At 45.2% G+C, this 12,994-nt stretch overlaps 1 protein-coding gene and 1 long non-coding RNA gene across 2 annotated transcripts; both read right to left on the reverse strand.

The window, feature by feature from the left end:
* Positions 1-828: 828 nt before the first annotated feature.
* Positions 829-1,766, reverse strand: LOC120112795. Its single transcript, XR_005514439.1, has 2 exons — positions 1,671-1,766; positions 829-968 (listed from the first exon to the last, which is right to left on the reverse strand). It is a non-coding gene; the product is annotated as an uncharacterized LOC120112795 (long non-coding RNA).
* A 2,886-nt stretch (positions 1,767-4,652) lies between these two features.
* Positions 4,653-10,035, reverse strand: LOC103696816 (probable protein phosphatase 2C 23). Its single transcript, XM_008778537.4, has 4 exons — positions 7,619-10,035; positions 7,412-7,525; positions 5,684-5,948; positions 4,653-5,583 (listed from the first exon to the last, which is right to left on the reverse strand). Exons 1-4 carry the CDS (start codon positions 9,191-9,193, stop codon positions 5,462-5,464), a joined length of 2,076 nt encoding a protein of 691 aa, XP_008776759.2. The 5' UTR covers positions 9,194-10,035; the 3' UTR covers positions 4,653-5,461.
* Between the last annotated feature and the right edge of the window lie 2,959 nt (positions 10,036-12,994).

Below are 12,994 nucleotides of genomic sequence, written 5' to 3' on the forward strand. Positions count from 1 at the left end.
TGGAAGGGAAATACTTGGAGTAGAAGGCCATGCGGAATCCCGGCCAGGTCACATATCCTGCATCCTGCATCATAGCCCTCTCCACAGACTCCCACCAATGATGAGCCCAGTCCTGAAGCATATAGGTGGCAAATCTGATCTTCTCCTCCTCAGTACAACCCATGGCCCTGAAAGCCTTCTCCATCTCATCTATCCACCATTCGGCCTCTTGGGGATCGGTAGTTCCCTTGAAGGCCGGAGGAGCCAACTTCCGAAATTCTGCAATGCTCCTCCCCTGATCCGACGAGCTAGCAGAGGGATGCTGTGGATGTGGGTCCCTCTGCTGTCTGACCAGCTCAATCACCTCCCTGACCAGTTCCAATACTGGGGTCGATCCTCCCGCCTGATCCTGTTCTGGTCGGTCTAAAACTGTCGGAGCAATCTCCTCTTCCTGAACTCGCTCAGCTGGGCGAGGAGTCGCCGGATCATCTCCCATCGTCTCAATCAGACGACGAGGTGGTATACGAGTACGGCGGGGCGGCATCCTGATACAGACATAATACCACAAGTTAGGGTTAAGTCAAAAAAAATCTTCCTATGAGTTTACTACCCCACTCTCATTTCCTCACATGTGTCCCTATGCTCCTAGGGTTTTCATTAGTTATTGTTTTTTTTTTTTTTTTTTTTTTTTTTTTTTTTTTTGATGTCCCTAGTGATCGTTAACCTAAGCTCTGATACCAATAAATCTGTCACGCCCCGAACCCGAAGCCCGGGGCGCGAGCAGACGCCGCGCACCTGCAGGGCGGACCCCGCAGGCGCGCAAGGCAGATAAATCAGATCAATCATCAATAACTAAACAAAGATAAATTCCAGTTTTCAATTCAAATGTCCATAAATATATACATATGTCAAAAGGAAAAGTCCATATCCATTAGCTAACTACATCATGACCACTCCATCCCGTAATCCCTATAATCACATGTCATCACCTGAAAAAAAAATAAATAATAGGAGTGAGCTAACAGCTCAGTAGGCGACATCATGCAATAAAGTCATCATATAACATGTCATAATGCATATAAAAGCAGCTAAACTCATAAATCCAAAAATCCACACAATAATCTGTAAACCCGATCCGAGACTCAAAATATCTCAACCGCATGACTACGGCCACATCACCCAGTGGCATGGTTACACCGAAGTGCCAATACAACTCTCCGAAGAGCCGCTCCACTGAGCCAACGCACCACTGTGCCGCACCCCCTGGTGCCAATCTCACGCTCCGCAGAGCCAACGCACCACTGTGCCGCACCCCCTGGTGCCAATCTCACGCTCCACTGAGCCGCTCCGCAGAGCAAAACGCACCCCTGTGCCGCCATTATTCTATCACCGGTGGTCACGGTGTCGGAACCAGTTCCTCAGTACAAGTCGACAGGGCCAACGTATCATCCCATTGGCGGGGTCTAGACTATAGTCACGCGGTCTTTAAAAATCAATAAATAAATTTTCCACATCGTGAATTTCCAAATCAAAGTCATGAACATGCTCCCAATAATAAGTCACATAACAGTTTATAAAAAAAAAATAAATATTTAATTCTAATTCTAACACATAATGCCAAGAATAAATCATAACATCAAGATATGCAAGATACATGTTATAATTCGATTTTAAAGCAATAAGTCACCTACCTGGGTTCGCTTAAAAGATCCCTGCCACAGATATCACGAACCCCTGATTAAACATAAATATTAATTATTTAATTAATTAAGAAACATAATTTAAACTAATTTCAACCCCTTAAACTCCTAAGTTCATAAATCCAAGAATGGGCCCCCAAGATCAAACATATACCCTAAAATCAGAATCCTTTAGACCCAAGTCAATTGTGGCCCAAAACAGATTAGGCCCAATTGAACCAAACCGGATAACAGGTTCAGATCAGATCTCAGGCCCATACCAAACCAGCCCACAAATCCAATCAGACCCAACTCAGCCCAAAAACAGGTCCCTAGCCCAACCCAAACCAGGTCTGACCAGACCAGATTAGATTAAATCTTAACAAACCAGATTACACTCAAATTAGACCAACCCAAGTCTAGACCAGATCCACAGTCAGAAGATGGTTCAATCAGATCAAAGTTCATTTGTGTCTGGTTTGTGACACCAACAGGGCACGGAAATCGATGCAAGGAAACACCCAAAGTTCATCTGTGCCTGGTTTGAGACACCAACAGGGCACAGAAAACGATGCAAGGAAAGCACCCAGCCGGAAGAAGAAGAAGAAGAAGAGGAAGAAGAAGAAGAGGAAGAAGGAGAAGAAGAAGAAGAAGAAAGAGAAGGAGGGGGGGTGGCTGGTGGCTCCGGTCGGTCCTCGGCGGCCGACCGTGGCCCTCGGCGGCGGTGCTCGGCCAGCCGCCGTCGGCCACGCCGCTGTCCCGAGCCGGGCGGAGAAAGAAGAAGGGAAGAAGAAGAGGAAGCAAGGGAGGAAGGGAGGGACCGAGGCTAGGAAGCCCGGCCTCCGTTCGCCCACCTCCGGCCGAACTGGTTTCGGCCGGATTGACCCCGACCGGCCACCGTTGGTCGGACGAATCCTACAAAAAAATCATCTCCGAAATAGGGAAGTGAAACCGAAAACATACTCTCATTCCTTTCCCCTTAAATTCATAAAAAAAATAGTAAATAAGTTATCTTCCTCACCTCCGGTTGTCGGGGAATGGATTCCCGACGGCGTTGGCGGCTCCGGCGGCACCTACGGCTCCGACGACCGTCTCTAGAAGAGGGAAAAAAAATGAGAAGGAAAAATGAAATGGAAAAGGTTTGGGGCTCTCAGAGAAGAGAGAAAGGGAGAGAGAGAGGGAGAGGGAAGAGGGGAAGAGGGAAGAGGGGGGTGGTGCGGAGATCTCGCTGGCCGTTCGGCCGGCGTGGTCTTCGTGGGCAAACCACGATGACCCAACTGAAGTCGGCACTCCTTGCCGACTTCAGTTCGGGTCTTCACAAGTATGCCCCAAACCGGCCGGTTTGGCACGGTTTGGCATTTCATGGGTGGGCTTCCCCCTCTTTCCCTAAAAAGAGTAGAGCGATTACTTAAAATACTTACTCGCTTGACTTAATACCCAGTTACTTTGCCATGGATAACTAGATTACCAAGTGTCCATCCATGAGATAAATGCCATGAACTTACCTGAGCAATCCATTTATCCAAATATTTTCAGTGCTAATCTTCTCATTTTCCTTTTCCTTTTTCTGATTGAACGAAGTTACAGTTCTGCTGATTTTTTTTAATAACTGGAAGCATGTATTTATCAGTAAACCATTAAGTTGTTAGTCGTGTCCGAGATAAAGTCCGAAGAAAGATATGAGCTGCCAGATTCTAGTCTTAGGGGATAAAAGTGTGTATTAAACATGCAAAGAGGTAACTAAGCCACTTTACCCAGTAGACTAGATAATCTGGATGTGCATGCTTGTGCTTGCATCCACCTTAACATGAGGTAGCGGAAACTTCTAATTATATTTGTTCTGTATGGGTAGGTTGTCAAAAGCTCTCCTAATTGATAACTGATCCATGCTCCAAACTTGTGCACAGGCAAAAACTCTGGCTGGGATGGGTCCCACTCAAGCTTGTCATTTGGTTTGCTTGTGTTTATATGACTGGTCCCCATGAACTTGTATTTGCTGGGTGTTGCTTATGTTCATATTGTCTTAGGCTAGGATTAAGCTACAGCATATCTGTAGTATTTTTGGGATATTATCTCTTGCTTTATATTTGTGTCAATTGTCAAAACATCACTTATTATATCGAGTTCCTCTGAAATATATTGTATCATTTTTCTTTGTCGCATAAGCATGCACAAAATCTCTCGTACATACGAAGATGACTCAGGTTGGACATCTGGCATTTGGATAATGATAATATAATAGTCTGTTGATTGTGTTTAAATTGCAAATCAGGTGATGGAAGATCTATGTGCTGATTTATGCATAACTCTTTCCTCAAAAGGTTGTTTGGCCAGATAAAATGCATCCAAATAGGAAGTAATTTCTAGCCCACTAAAAGCTCTGCCAAACAGGACTTAAATACTTCGTGAGGCTCCACCTCTTAACACTGATATATCAACCACGCCATTGCGTTGCCTTCTTATTTGAGAAACATGAGCAATATACTTTTCAAAATTAAATTAAACAAGTGCTTATCAGATTATATGAATAATATTTTTTTAACTAGATAAGAGATCCCAACCATCTATACCATGATCAGCAGTCAGAGAGGTTTGTCAACATTGCAGGCAAGGGATAAGGCATCTGAGCTGGAGTCTGAATTGCCATCTTGTCACAAACTTCCAAAGATTAAAAATAAATGAAGGTAAGAGGTATGATTGGAGGCTGGAAGGATCTCACTCACTCTAGTTTACTGTACATGCATACAGAAAGAACAGCTACTTGCACTAGAGCTTTTGAAGTGGAAGATGAGAACATCATGTGTCACTATTATTGAAGTGCAGCGAGACACTGCACCAACGCGATCATTGCCGAAGTGGAAATTCAGCTTTGATATTTTACATAACAGGGACCTGAGAGAGATGAGGTTGGAGGATATTATTTTGGCCAGCCCTGAAAGATTAAGCACCCAGAAATAAAAATGGAAACAGAAGTACTTCACTGTGCAACATTGGTGATAGATAACCTTAAAAACGTATCTGGAATTTGATGGTACAAAATTGCTGGTTGATTTCTTTAAGAAATGATCTTTGAAGAAGGAAGAAAGAAATGGGAAAGCAGTCAAGATCTAAGGGCATATGTTCCCAGATTTTAGTACTTCCTCAGCTAAGGAAAAGAAATGGTCCTCAGGAAGATATACAATTCACGGTGTAGGTTTGTGGAAGCTTACAAGCCCCACTATTACTTCTAGGAATACTGATCATAATGTGCACAAATTGCGCAAAATACCAAAGTATCCATTCTAAACTCCTTCAGTCTCTGGTTTAATGAGCTCACATATTATTGCTTCAGTTATTCATAGGTGGCTTCTTACTAGTGGAGAAGGAAATAAAAGGTGGTCTGCTTTTACAGTGGGAAGATGATCCTTGGACACACAGAGCTAGATGGAGTTCAGTCACACAAATGCATCATCAATTACTTGATCATTTAAGAATCTCTCACCAATTAACTACATATGTCGACATCGAACACTCATCTTCCACGCACTTCCCCTTTCAGAGAAAGGGGACTAACGAGTCACACATTTAATTATTAATTGAATAATGAATCTTTCAGAGAGAACCACTGATCGAACATTACATCTTCTTTTTAACAGTTTGAATTGACTTGAAGCAGCTTTGTACCTTCGTTTCCTGCCACTGCTTGATACATGGGCACTGACACTTCCCTAGAGCTGATCTGTTATGGTACAAAGGCAACCAGGGAAAAACAGAAAAGCCCTTAACTTTTCTATGGATCGCTATCAATTCTTTTGCATCTGTATCTATATTTGCATGCAGGATCTCCATATTCTTCCTTCCAAAGAGACGACAATGATGGAAACATCATCATGATATCGTCGACGGTCACCTTGGGGAATTTCCAGCAGTTCATGGAAGTCCATGCCTGCAATTATAAGTGCATAAAATCAGTTGTTAATAGATTGATCTAAGTATTGATGTAGCAAGTCCACTAACATCAATATTTTTGGACATCTAGATCGTACCAGCTTTCTTTGCTGCACGGAGAAGGACCTCCTCAACAAGGTGTTGAGCAGGATCGCCTTCCGGTGTCATTGCAATGAACATTTCAACTTGAGCTACTGCTTCTTCATTAGTGAAATATTGGTAAAGCCCATCGGATGATAATATCAAAAATCTATCCTTTGGGTTCAGTTTATGGTGATAAAGGGAAGGGTTGCATGAGATGTATGGAGAGGTTCCAACATAATCAATTCTGAACATCTCCAGAAGTGCATTGTTCCATTTGGGCTACACAAAATAAACATGATGTCAGAAAATGAATAACTAAACCACCAAAACATTCAAATCACAAATCCTACTCCATATATATTATCACATTCAAGATGCCAAAAGCTTCACTGCTGGATAACAAAATCAAGAATGAAACAAATATTTGTGATCTTATCACATATTGCCTGAATCTATAACAGTACAGGTCACTTTTGCAAATTAGTCTGATGGACTCAGTTGCTGAAATGCCCAACATTCTACACTAGTAAGCCAGATAAGTACATTATTAAAGTTTTCAATTTACTAAACCACTACATAATTGAATCACTATATTCTTTGCAAGCCTACAGACCAATCTTTAAGGCTTAGTGCTGAAACTTCTGAAACACATGACCAGTTGGCAATGCCGATCTCCTGAAATAAGTAACTCAGCATGACAGAGGTGAACTTTTAAGAAAACCTTTTCATGTTTGTTGGTAATTGGAAGGATATATATGCACCTAAGGCTCAATCTTGCCCTCCAAGACATCAGCTGGAATATGGTTTTCTTAGAAGGCACGCCACCTGATTTCCTAGTCCCATCGTCAACTTGAATAATATACTCTTTTTGTCCCTCCTTTCCTGAAAAAGACCAAGAAGACCAGATTCTTTTCTTGGATACTAGGATCCCTTAAAATAAAGGTGAAATATCATACAGGGAATAAGTTGGCTATGGGCCCTAGCGGCCATGGTCGCAGACTTGCTTGAGAATTACAAGTTCTCCAAAACTGATCTTGAAGAATTTCAGAGACAACTCAGAATTTGATCAACAAACAAGCATTGAATGAATCTACATTTATTCGTCCTTCCACTAAATAAACATAGAAAAGGGCATCTAAGCGCATAAGGCTCCTACTAGGGGCTTCGGAAGGGTCAGATGTACACAGGCTTGACCAAATTACATGGAGGCTATTTCCATGTTCTGAATCCATGACACCCAGATCACAATAGAACAACCTTACCATTACTCCAAGATCCCCCTCCCTCCACTAAATAAACATCAATGGAAAATATTTTAAACTATATAGTAACACAATATTAGAATCCTATGACACGGCTTTGAGTAGAGTTATTTATCTTCATATCCATTTCTAGAAAAGCTCTATGTCAAGTTAAAAGCATCGTTGCAGTACAGCTTTATCAAAGCATCAAATCCATTAGTTCCACCATCTTATGTCAATCAAAAAGCTTTATCCAGAGTTCATTCTTCTTATGGAAGGCATGGCACCTTCTATAATTAAAGATACCGCCTAATCCAAATAAATACTAAAATGTTATGCCCAACTACTAGTAATCACTTATACATTACCATATGAACCAAAATAAATCAATAACCACACATATTTATAGTCTGATGAATGTTTCTACCAAGTTGGTGCCATCAGAAAAAAATTACAAGCTTTAAAACATTATGAGGAGCATTCTGATGATAGCAGCCATACCTGTTTCAAAAAGCCGGCCCCAAATGCTCGTGTGACCTTCAATGAACCCTTCACACGATCATTCGCAATGGCAGAAGCATCATCAGGGTGTTCATTCCGTATTCTACGAACTTCCTGAATCAGAACAAATAGCAGAAACCATATGATTCAGATGAACGAAGGAAAAAAAAAAAAATACACTAAGACGAAGACCAGAGAACTATCTACCTCTTCGACACAAGTGCTGTGATCCAAGGTAAGTTGCAGGGCAGCCAGAGTTGGCAATCCATCCATTGGATCCCCTATGTCATAAGCTTCAAGGACATCCAATGTCTCCTCATTGGTCCATTCCAAATCCTGCCTCAACTTCCCCGTCAAACTCCGCGCATCCGGCTCTGCCTTCCGTGCCAAAATTGCTCGGCTGTCGCCGACGTTCATCAGATACACATCCTCTCCCTTCATCAACATCACTAGAACACATGAGCCCATGAGTGCCAGCTCGGGATTCTCTGAGACCATTTTATCGGCGATGTCCAAATAAGACTCCTCAGTTTTCCTCAGAGCCTGAGAAAGAGCCTTCAGCACTTCCAGATGGTTCCCTGCATCACTCCACGAGCTCGATTGGCTCAATTGATCCTTTAATGTCCCATCAAGCTCCCATGTTGCCCCGTTCCAGTCACACTTCCACCTCCTCTGGTATTCCAAACACCTGTTCGCCGACTCTCGAAGTTTCCTCCCCTTCCTCTGCTTCCCTTCTTTCCGGCATTCATCGGCCGCGGTCCAATTCGTCGATGGATTGAATCCCTCGGCGGCAGGGATGATGACGGTGACTGGATCGTCGGAGGTCTCGCAGGCGCCTTCATGTTTGTCTTCCCAAAGGAGGCCCTTGAGCTCTCGTTGCACGGCAGAATAAAGATTGGAGAGGAGGTAATCGGTGCCGTCAGGGCCGTTGAAGCCATCGTAGATACCGACGAAGACCCACTCATGCTCCTCCGAGACGACGACATGGACTCGGTCCTCCCCTGCTTTACCCTGCGCCCACTGGAGACTGCTGTCCTGGGCGCTGAACAAATCAGAATCCTCGCCACCCTCCACGCTGTTTCGGCCGCTGGTGGAGGTCGGATGCGCAAAGCCGTCGCCTCCCCTGCCGCTGTCGGGGACAGGATTGGACTCTTTGGGCCTCTTGACGGGGCCGACGTGGGCCGCGGAGGAGATGGTGCGTGCGATGCCCTTGGTGAGGCTGCGGAGGAGGGAGGTGGCGGTGCGGCGCGAGCGGCGGCGAAGGGCGAGGCTGTGGGAGCGGCTCCAGGGGACGCGGCCGGAGGGAGCGCGGTCGAGGGGGCCGGAGAAAAGGGCGGCGCGGTGGTCGAGGGGGCCGGACATGAACCCTCTCTCTATGGGTCCCGAGAGGAATCCCCGGTCGGGGGGGGCGAGGGAGCCTGAGAGGGGCCCGGAGGAGAAGCGGGGGACGGGCTGGAGGGGAACAGAGGTGAAGGAGGTGGAACTGTCGAAGGCGGCAGCGGCGGCCGGCGGGCAGGCGAGGTCGGCAACCGCGGTGGAGAGAGAAGTGGCGGTGTTCGCGCTGACGGAGGCGCCGGAGATTGTCCGGAAGGTGGTGGTCTCCTCGGAGTGGTGGACCTTGGAGGAGGCCGTGGAGGCGGCGACAAGGGCGTCGGGGCGGATGTAGCAGAAGGAGTGCCCAAAGCCCTCGTCGTAGGGTTCCGACGTGACCGCGGCAGCGACATGGCGGCGGCGGGCTTCGCCGGAGAAGCAGTGGATCAGCTTCCCAGAGCCGTTGCCCATGGTGGGCGAGAGAGAGAGAGAGGAGAGTAAAGAGTTTCTGAGCGGTCGAGATAGGAAGGAAGGGAGGGAGTGCGCTATACTGGGAAGAGCATGGCAGAAAATTCGGGGAAGATAATCGGGGATGGAAACAGAGAGAGCGAGAGAAGAAGGGAGAGGGAGGAGGCGCGTTGACTTTTACTGTGGTGTGGACTGCGGGAAACATGAACGTCTTGAGCGTTGACTCGATATGCGGTGGGGTGAACCAAGGTCTTGGGTTTGAGTTCAAGATAAGTTAGAGATATGGAAAGAGAGCAATGAATGAGGGAAAAAAGAGAGGACAAGAAGTCAAACGTGGGAGGGGCACGGGAATGAGTGCCGTGGGCTTGGTCGGTTGGATTTATTTCTACCGACACGTGGCGGTTGATGGCAGCGCCGTGGACGGGCTTCCAACCTACCAAGTTCCGGGCGCATGAGATTTACGCCCTGGTGCATGCCCCTGCAATCTATAGAACGTACAGCTGCAAAGGATCGAATCATTTCCTGACACGTTCTTAGTTGAATATAGGTTTTTTACGCGTCGTTATCTGAATGTTCGAGATGGGGTCTTCTGTTTTCGCGTCATCAGCTGATGTTGCCCGTGCTGCTTCCCTTTAACTCCTTTCACCAACCTTCTCTGACTTTTTGCCGGATTTTCTTCGCCGGATTTATGGATTCCCTTGGAGATTGCAGAGAGTCACACGGGGAAGCGCATTTACAATGACTGCAGCGGATCAACTCTCGATGATATAAATGCATTAGTTATAGGCTGCAATATACATAGTTTCGTTGGCTCTTGCCTCCAATGGCAAATACCACATCGTGATTTTGTTGGATATTGCTTTCAATAATTAGTGTATGATGTCTCTTCTAAAATTATAAATTCATTTATTATGTATGATGAGCAGGTTAAACATTAAGATAATCACGAAAATATGAATTTATTTGTTATATCTTCATAAATACTAAGATATCCACCACGATAAACACAAAACTACATGAATAAATAGATATCTCATAAATAAACACTAACTCATCAAAAATAAATAGAAACCTTTCAAAATAAATATATATGCTGCAGTGATAAACTCAAATATCGTAAAAAATAATAGAAACTCATCAATTATCGATGCTCAGTTGGATTAGGACTAGCTTATGGTAAACAATAATATTGGAGGACAAACATAAAATTTAGAAAAAGTAAATATTTATAGTAAGTCACGTAAATAAAAAAGAACGGGCAAAATTTGGCAAAAACTTTTGTGCTGCTTGGAACTAAGGTTTTGTAAAATTTGACACAATCCTAAAGTTCACAAGTCAAATATTTGATTAAAAAATAAAGAAAAGAAATACGGCCGCCAAACATGGAATCTGCACGAAGGTAAAGACATCAAACATTACATTTTGTTAAATGAGCGAATACCACAACCCGGGTGTTATTGGAGAAAAAATATAGTTTTGCATCCAAAATCCAAATATCATCTCAAGTTTAGCTCCATGTACAAGTACACTGTGAGCCAAGACCTTTGCCAGCCCCGTTCGCGGAGAGAGAGAGAGAGGAACGGTAAGATCCAACACACACGTAAATGGGGGGGCCATGCACATTACTTACAGGAACTCGTTTAATCATTTCTTAAGCTAGGCGAAAAAGGTCGAGTTCAACGATCACCATCCACAATAGCAAATTAAAACCGATACTGAGAATTTGCATGTCAAGTGGAACGAACCTACGTACCCACCATCCACCACAATTCCTTTGTCTTGACCTTCTCCTTTCCACCGCCCACCAACAGCTAGCTACTCCCCTCCCTGTTGCTGCTCGTGGATAGATATATAAATATATATTCCGGCACACATATAGAAAGATATCGATGTTAGGTACGCATGATGTAGATATAAAGTGAGACCAATGGCACCAAAAAGAGTTCCCAATCTTGGGCGCAACTCCAAGAAGGTTCCCAAGTCACCATGTGAAAAATGGCCCTCGCCCTTCTCAAAGGTCATCAATTTCCACTCACTGCCCCAGACCAAACTCTTGAGATCATCCCCTCTCATGCATGTGTTCCCTAGACTTTTCCTCACCTTGCATAGCTTTCCTGTGTTCCCCGATCACCGTGACACTGAATCTTGTCACCAAGAAATTAATATTAGGAACTTTCTTCGATGGTACCACAGTTTCCTAGTCTTCCTCCATCAACCTGAGGAGCCTATGCCTATTTGACATCGGACGCAGCCCAACACAAAGGGGGCATGCACTTCCTTCAGCTTGTTCTTAATTTGCCTCTGGTGGTCATCTAAAGAACCTCATGTCCTAGACTGCAGCCTTTGAAGTGGTAACCCATGATTCCTCCTTTCGTTACCATGCCATGCCTCACACTGCTCCACTTGTTGCTCTAATTCGATGCATGTTCTCCTTTGCCACTCCGAAGCCCTCGTCAAAAGTTGGGCAAAGGAAGAAGGAAGGAATTAGCAAATAGGAAGCTTCATTCTTGGACCTTCAACTGGATTTTGGAATTACATCTGTTGTGGAGGAGAAGGGGGCCTTGAATTTAGTCCCACATCGGCTAGTAGCGGAAAGTTTCTGTGCCTTAAATGGGGGATGGAAATCCTTTCCTCTCGAGGGCCCTTTTGTGGGACAAAACCGTGAGGGCACCAGTCTCCCCCCGTCTGCGCGGGACGGAGCGCCCAAAGCGGACAATACCTCGGGAGGAACGCAGTCCTCTTTCTCTGCTAGCTTAATGTGGGCTAACTATTGCGTGAGGCTCCGGCCAAAGCGTCCGTCCCCGCAACAGATGGCGCTAGAGGAAGGGCGCGCCTCCTCTCTCCATTGACTACCCCACAGGTTGCCTGGGGGGTTGGTAAAGCCAGGTTAAACCGGCACAGGACCTTCCCGCTGGGGGGCTATGTTGTGGAGGGGGAGGGGGCCTTGAATTTAGTCCCACATCGGCTAGTAGCGGAAAGGTTCTGTGCCTTAAATGGGGGTGGAAATCCTTTCCTGGGCCCTTTTGTGGGACAAAATCGTGAGGACATCAGTCTCCCCCCGTTTGCGCTGGACGCGCGGGCCGGAGCGCCCAAAACGGACAATACCTCGGAAGGAACGCAGTTCTCTTTCTCTGCTAGCTTAATGTGGGCTAACTGTTGCGTGAGGCTCCGACCAAAACGTCCGTCTCCGCAACAACATCATTTAGGAGGACTTAGTCATCCATCCAATCACACTTAAAACCATAATTCTAGCCTAAACTAACAAAGTCCATTACACAACATTCCATTCTAAGCCAAATATTACGTCAGGCTTTGATTTCAAATTCAGCTGTTGTTTTTCCCCCTGAGCTTTACACAAGTTGGTCTAAAATTTGGATTGTATCCACTTTAGGCTCAAATCAGCCTAGAATGAGGTAACATATCCAAGGTCAGGATGGTCTTGTAGGAGAACCCAACTCTCATCAGCCACCTTAAGTGGGAATCTGGTGCAGGATGTGGTGGCCATGGAGCAAGCACACATCGAGGGGCCTTGATCCATTACATTGTGTCCTCCACTACTCCATTGTCTTCATCGATCCCATCCACATTGTCCTTATCTTGCAATAGTGGCCAGTAGTGGAGCAAATTGTTTAGCAGTTTGTGGGCACTAATGGGAGGGGGAGGACGATGCTGGATTCTGACAATATTTTGGTTGGCTATAACTGCAAGTGGGGTATGCATCCATGCTCTTTGCCAGTTAATAAATTCATAACCAGTAAGGATCCATGGCCTCCTTGCTGAATATTATGCATGAAGGACTTGACA

This window comes from Phoenix dactylifera, chromosome 12, assembly GCF_009389715.1.
Source record: "Phoenix dactylifera cultivar Barhee BC4 chromosome 12, palm_55x_up_171113_PBpolish2nd_filt_p, whole genome shotgun sequence".
Lineage (NCBI taxonomy): Eukaryota > Viridiplantae > Streptophyta > Magnoliopsida > Arecales > Arecaceae > Phoenix > Phoenix dactylifera.

What these genes read in the sequence shown, in the direction of transcription:
- LOC103696816 (XM_008778537.4), bottom strand. Translation starts at nt 9,193, where the DNA reads ATGGGCAACGGCTCTGGGAAGCTGATCCACTGCTTCTCCGGCGAAGCC. An exon ending in GGGCCGGCTTTTTGAAACAG is followed by an intron (nt 5,949 to 7,411) that starts GTATGGCTGCTA and finishes TATTTTGTGTAG; the next exon opens with CCCAAATGGAACAATGCACT. An exon ending in CCGTGCAGCAAAGAAAGCTG is followed by an intron (nt 5,584 to 5,683) that starts GTACGATCTAGA and finishes TTATAATTGCAG; the next exon opens with GCATGGACTTCCATGAACTG.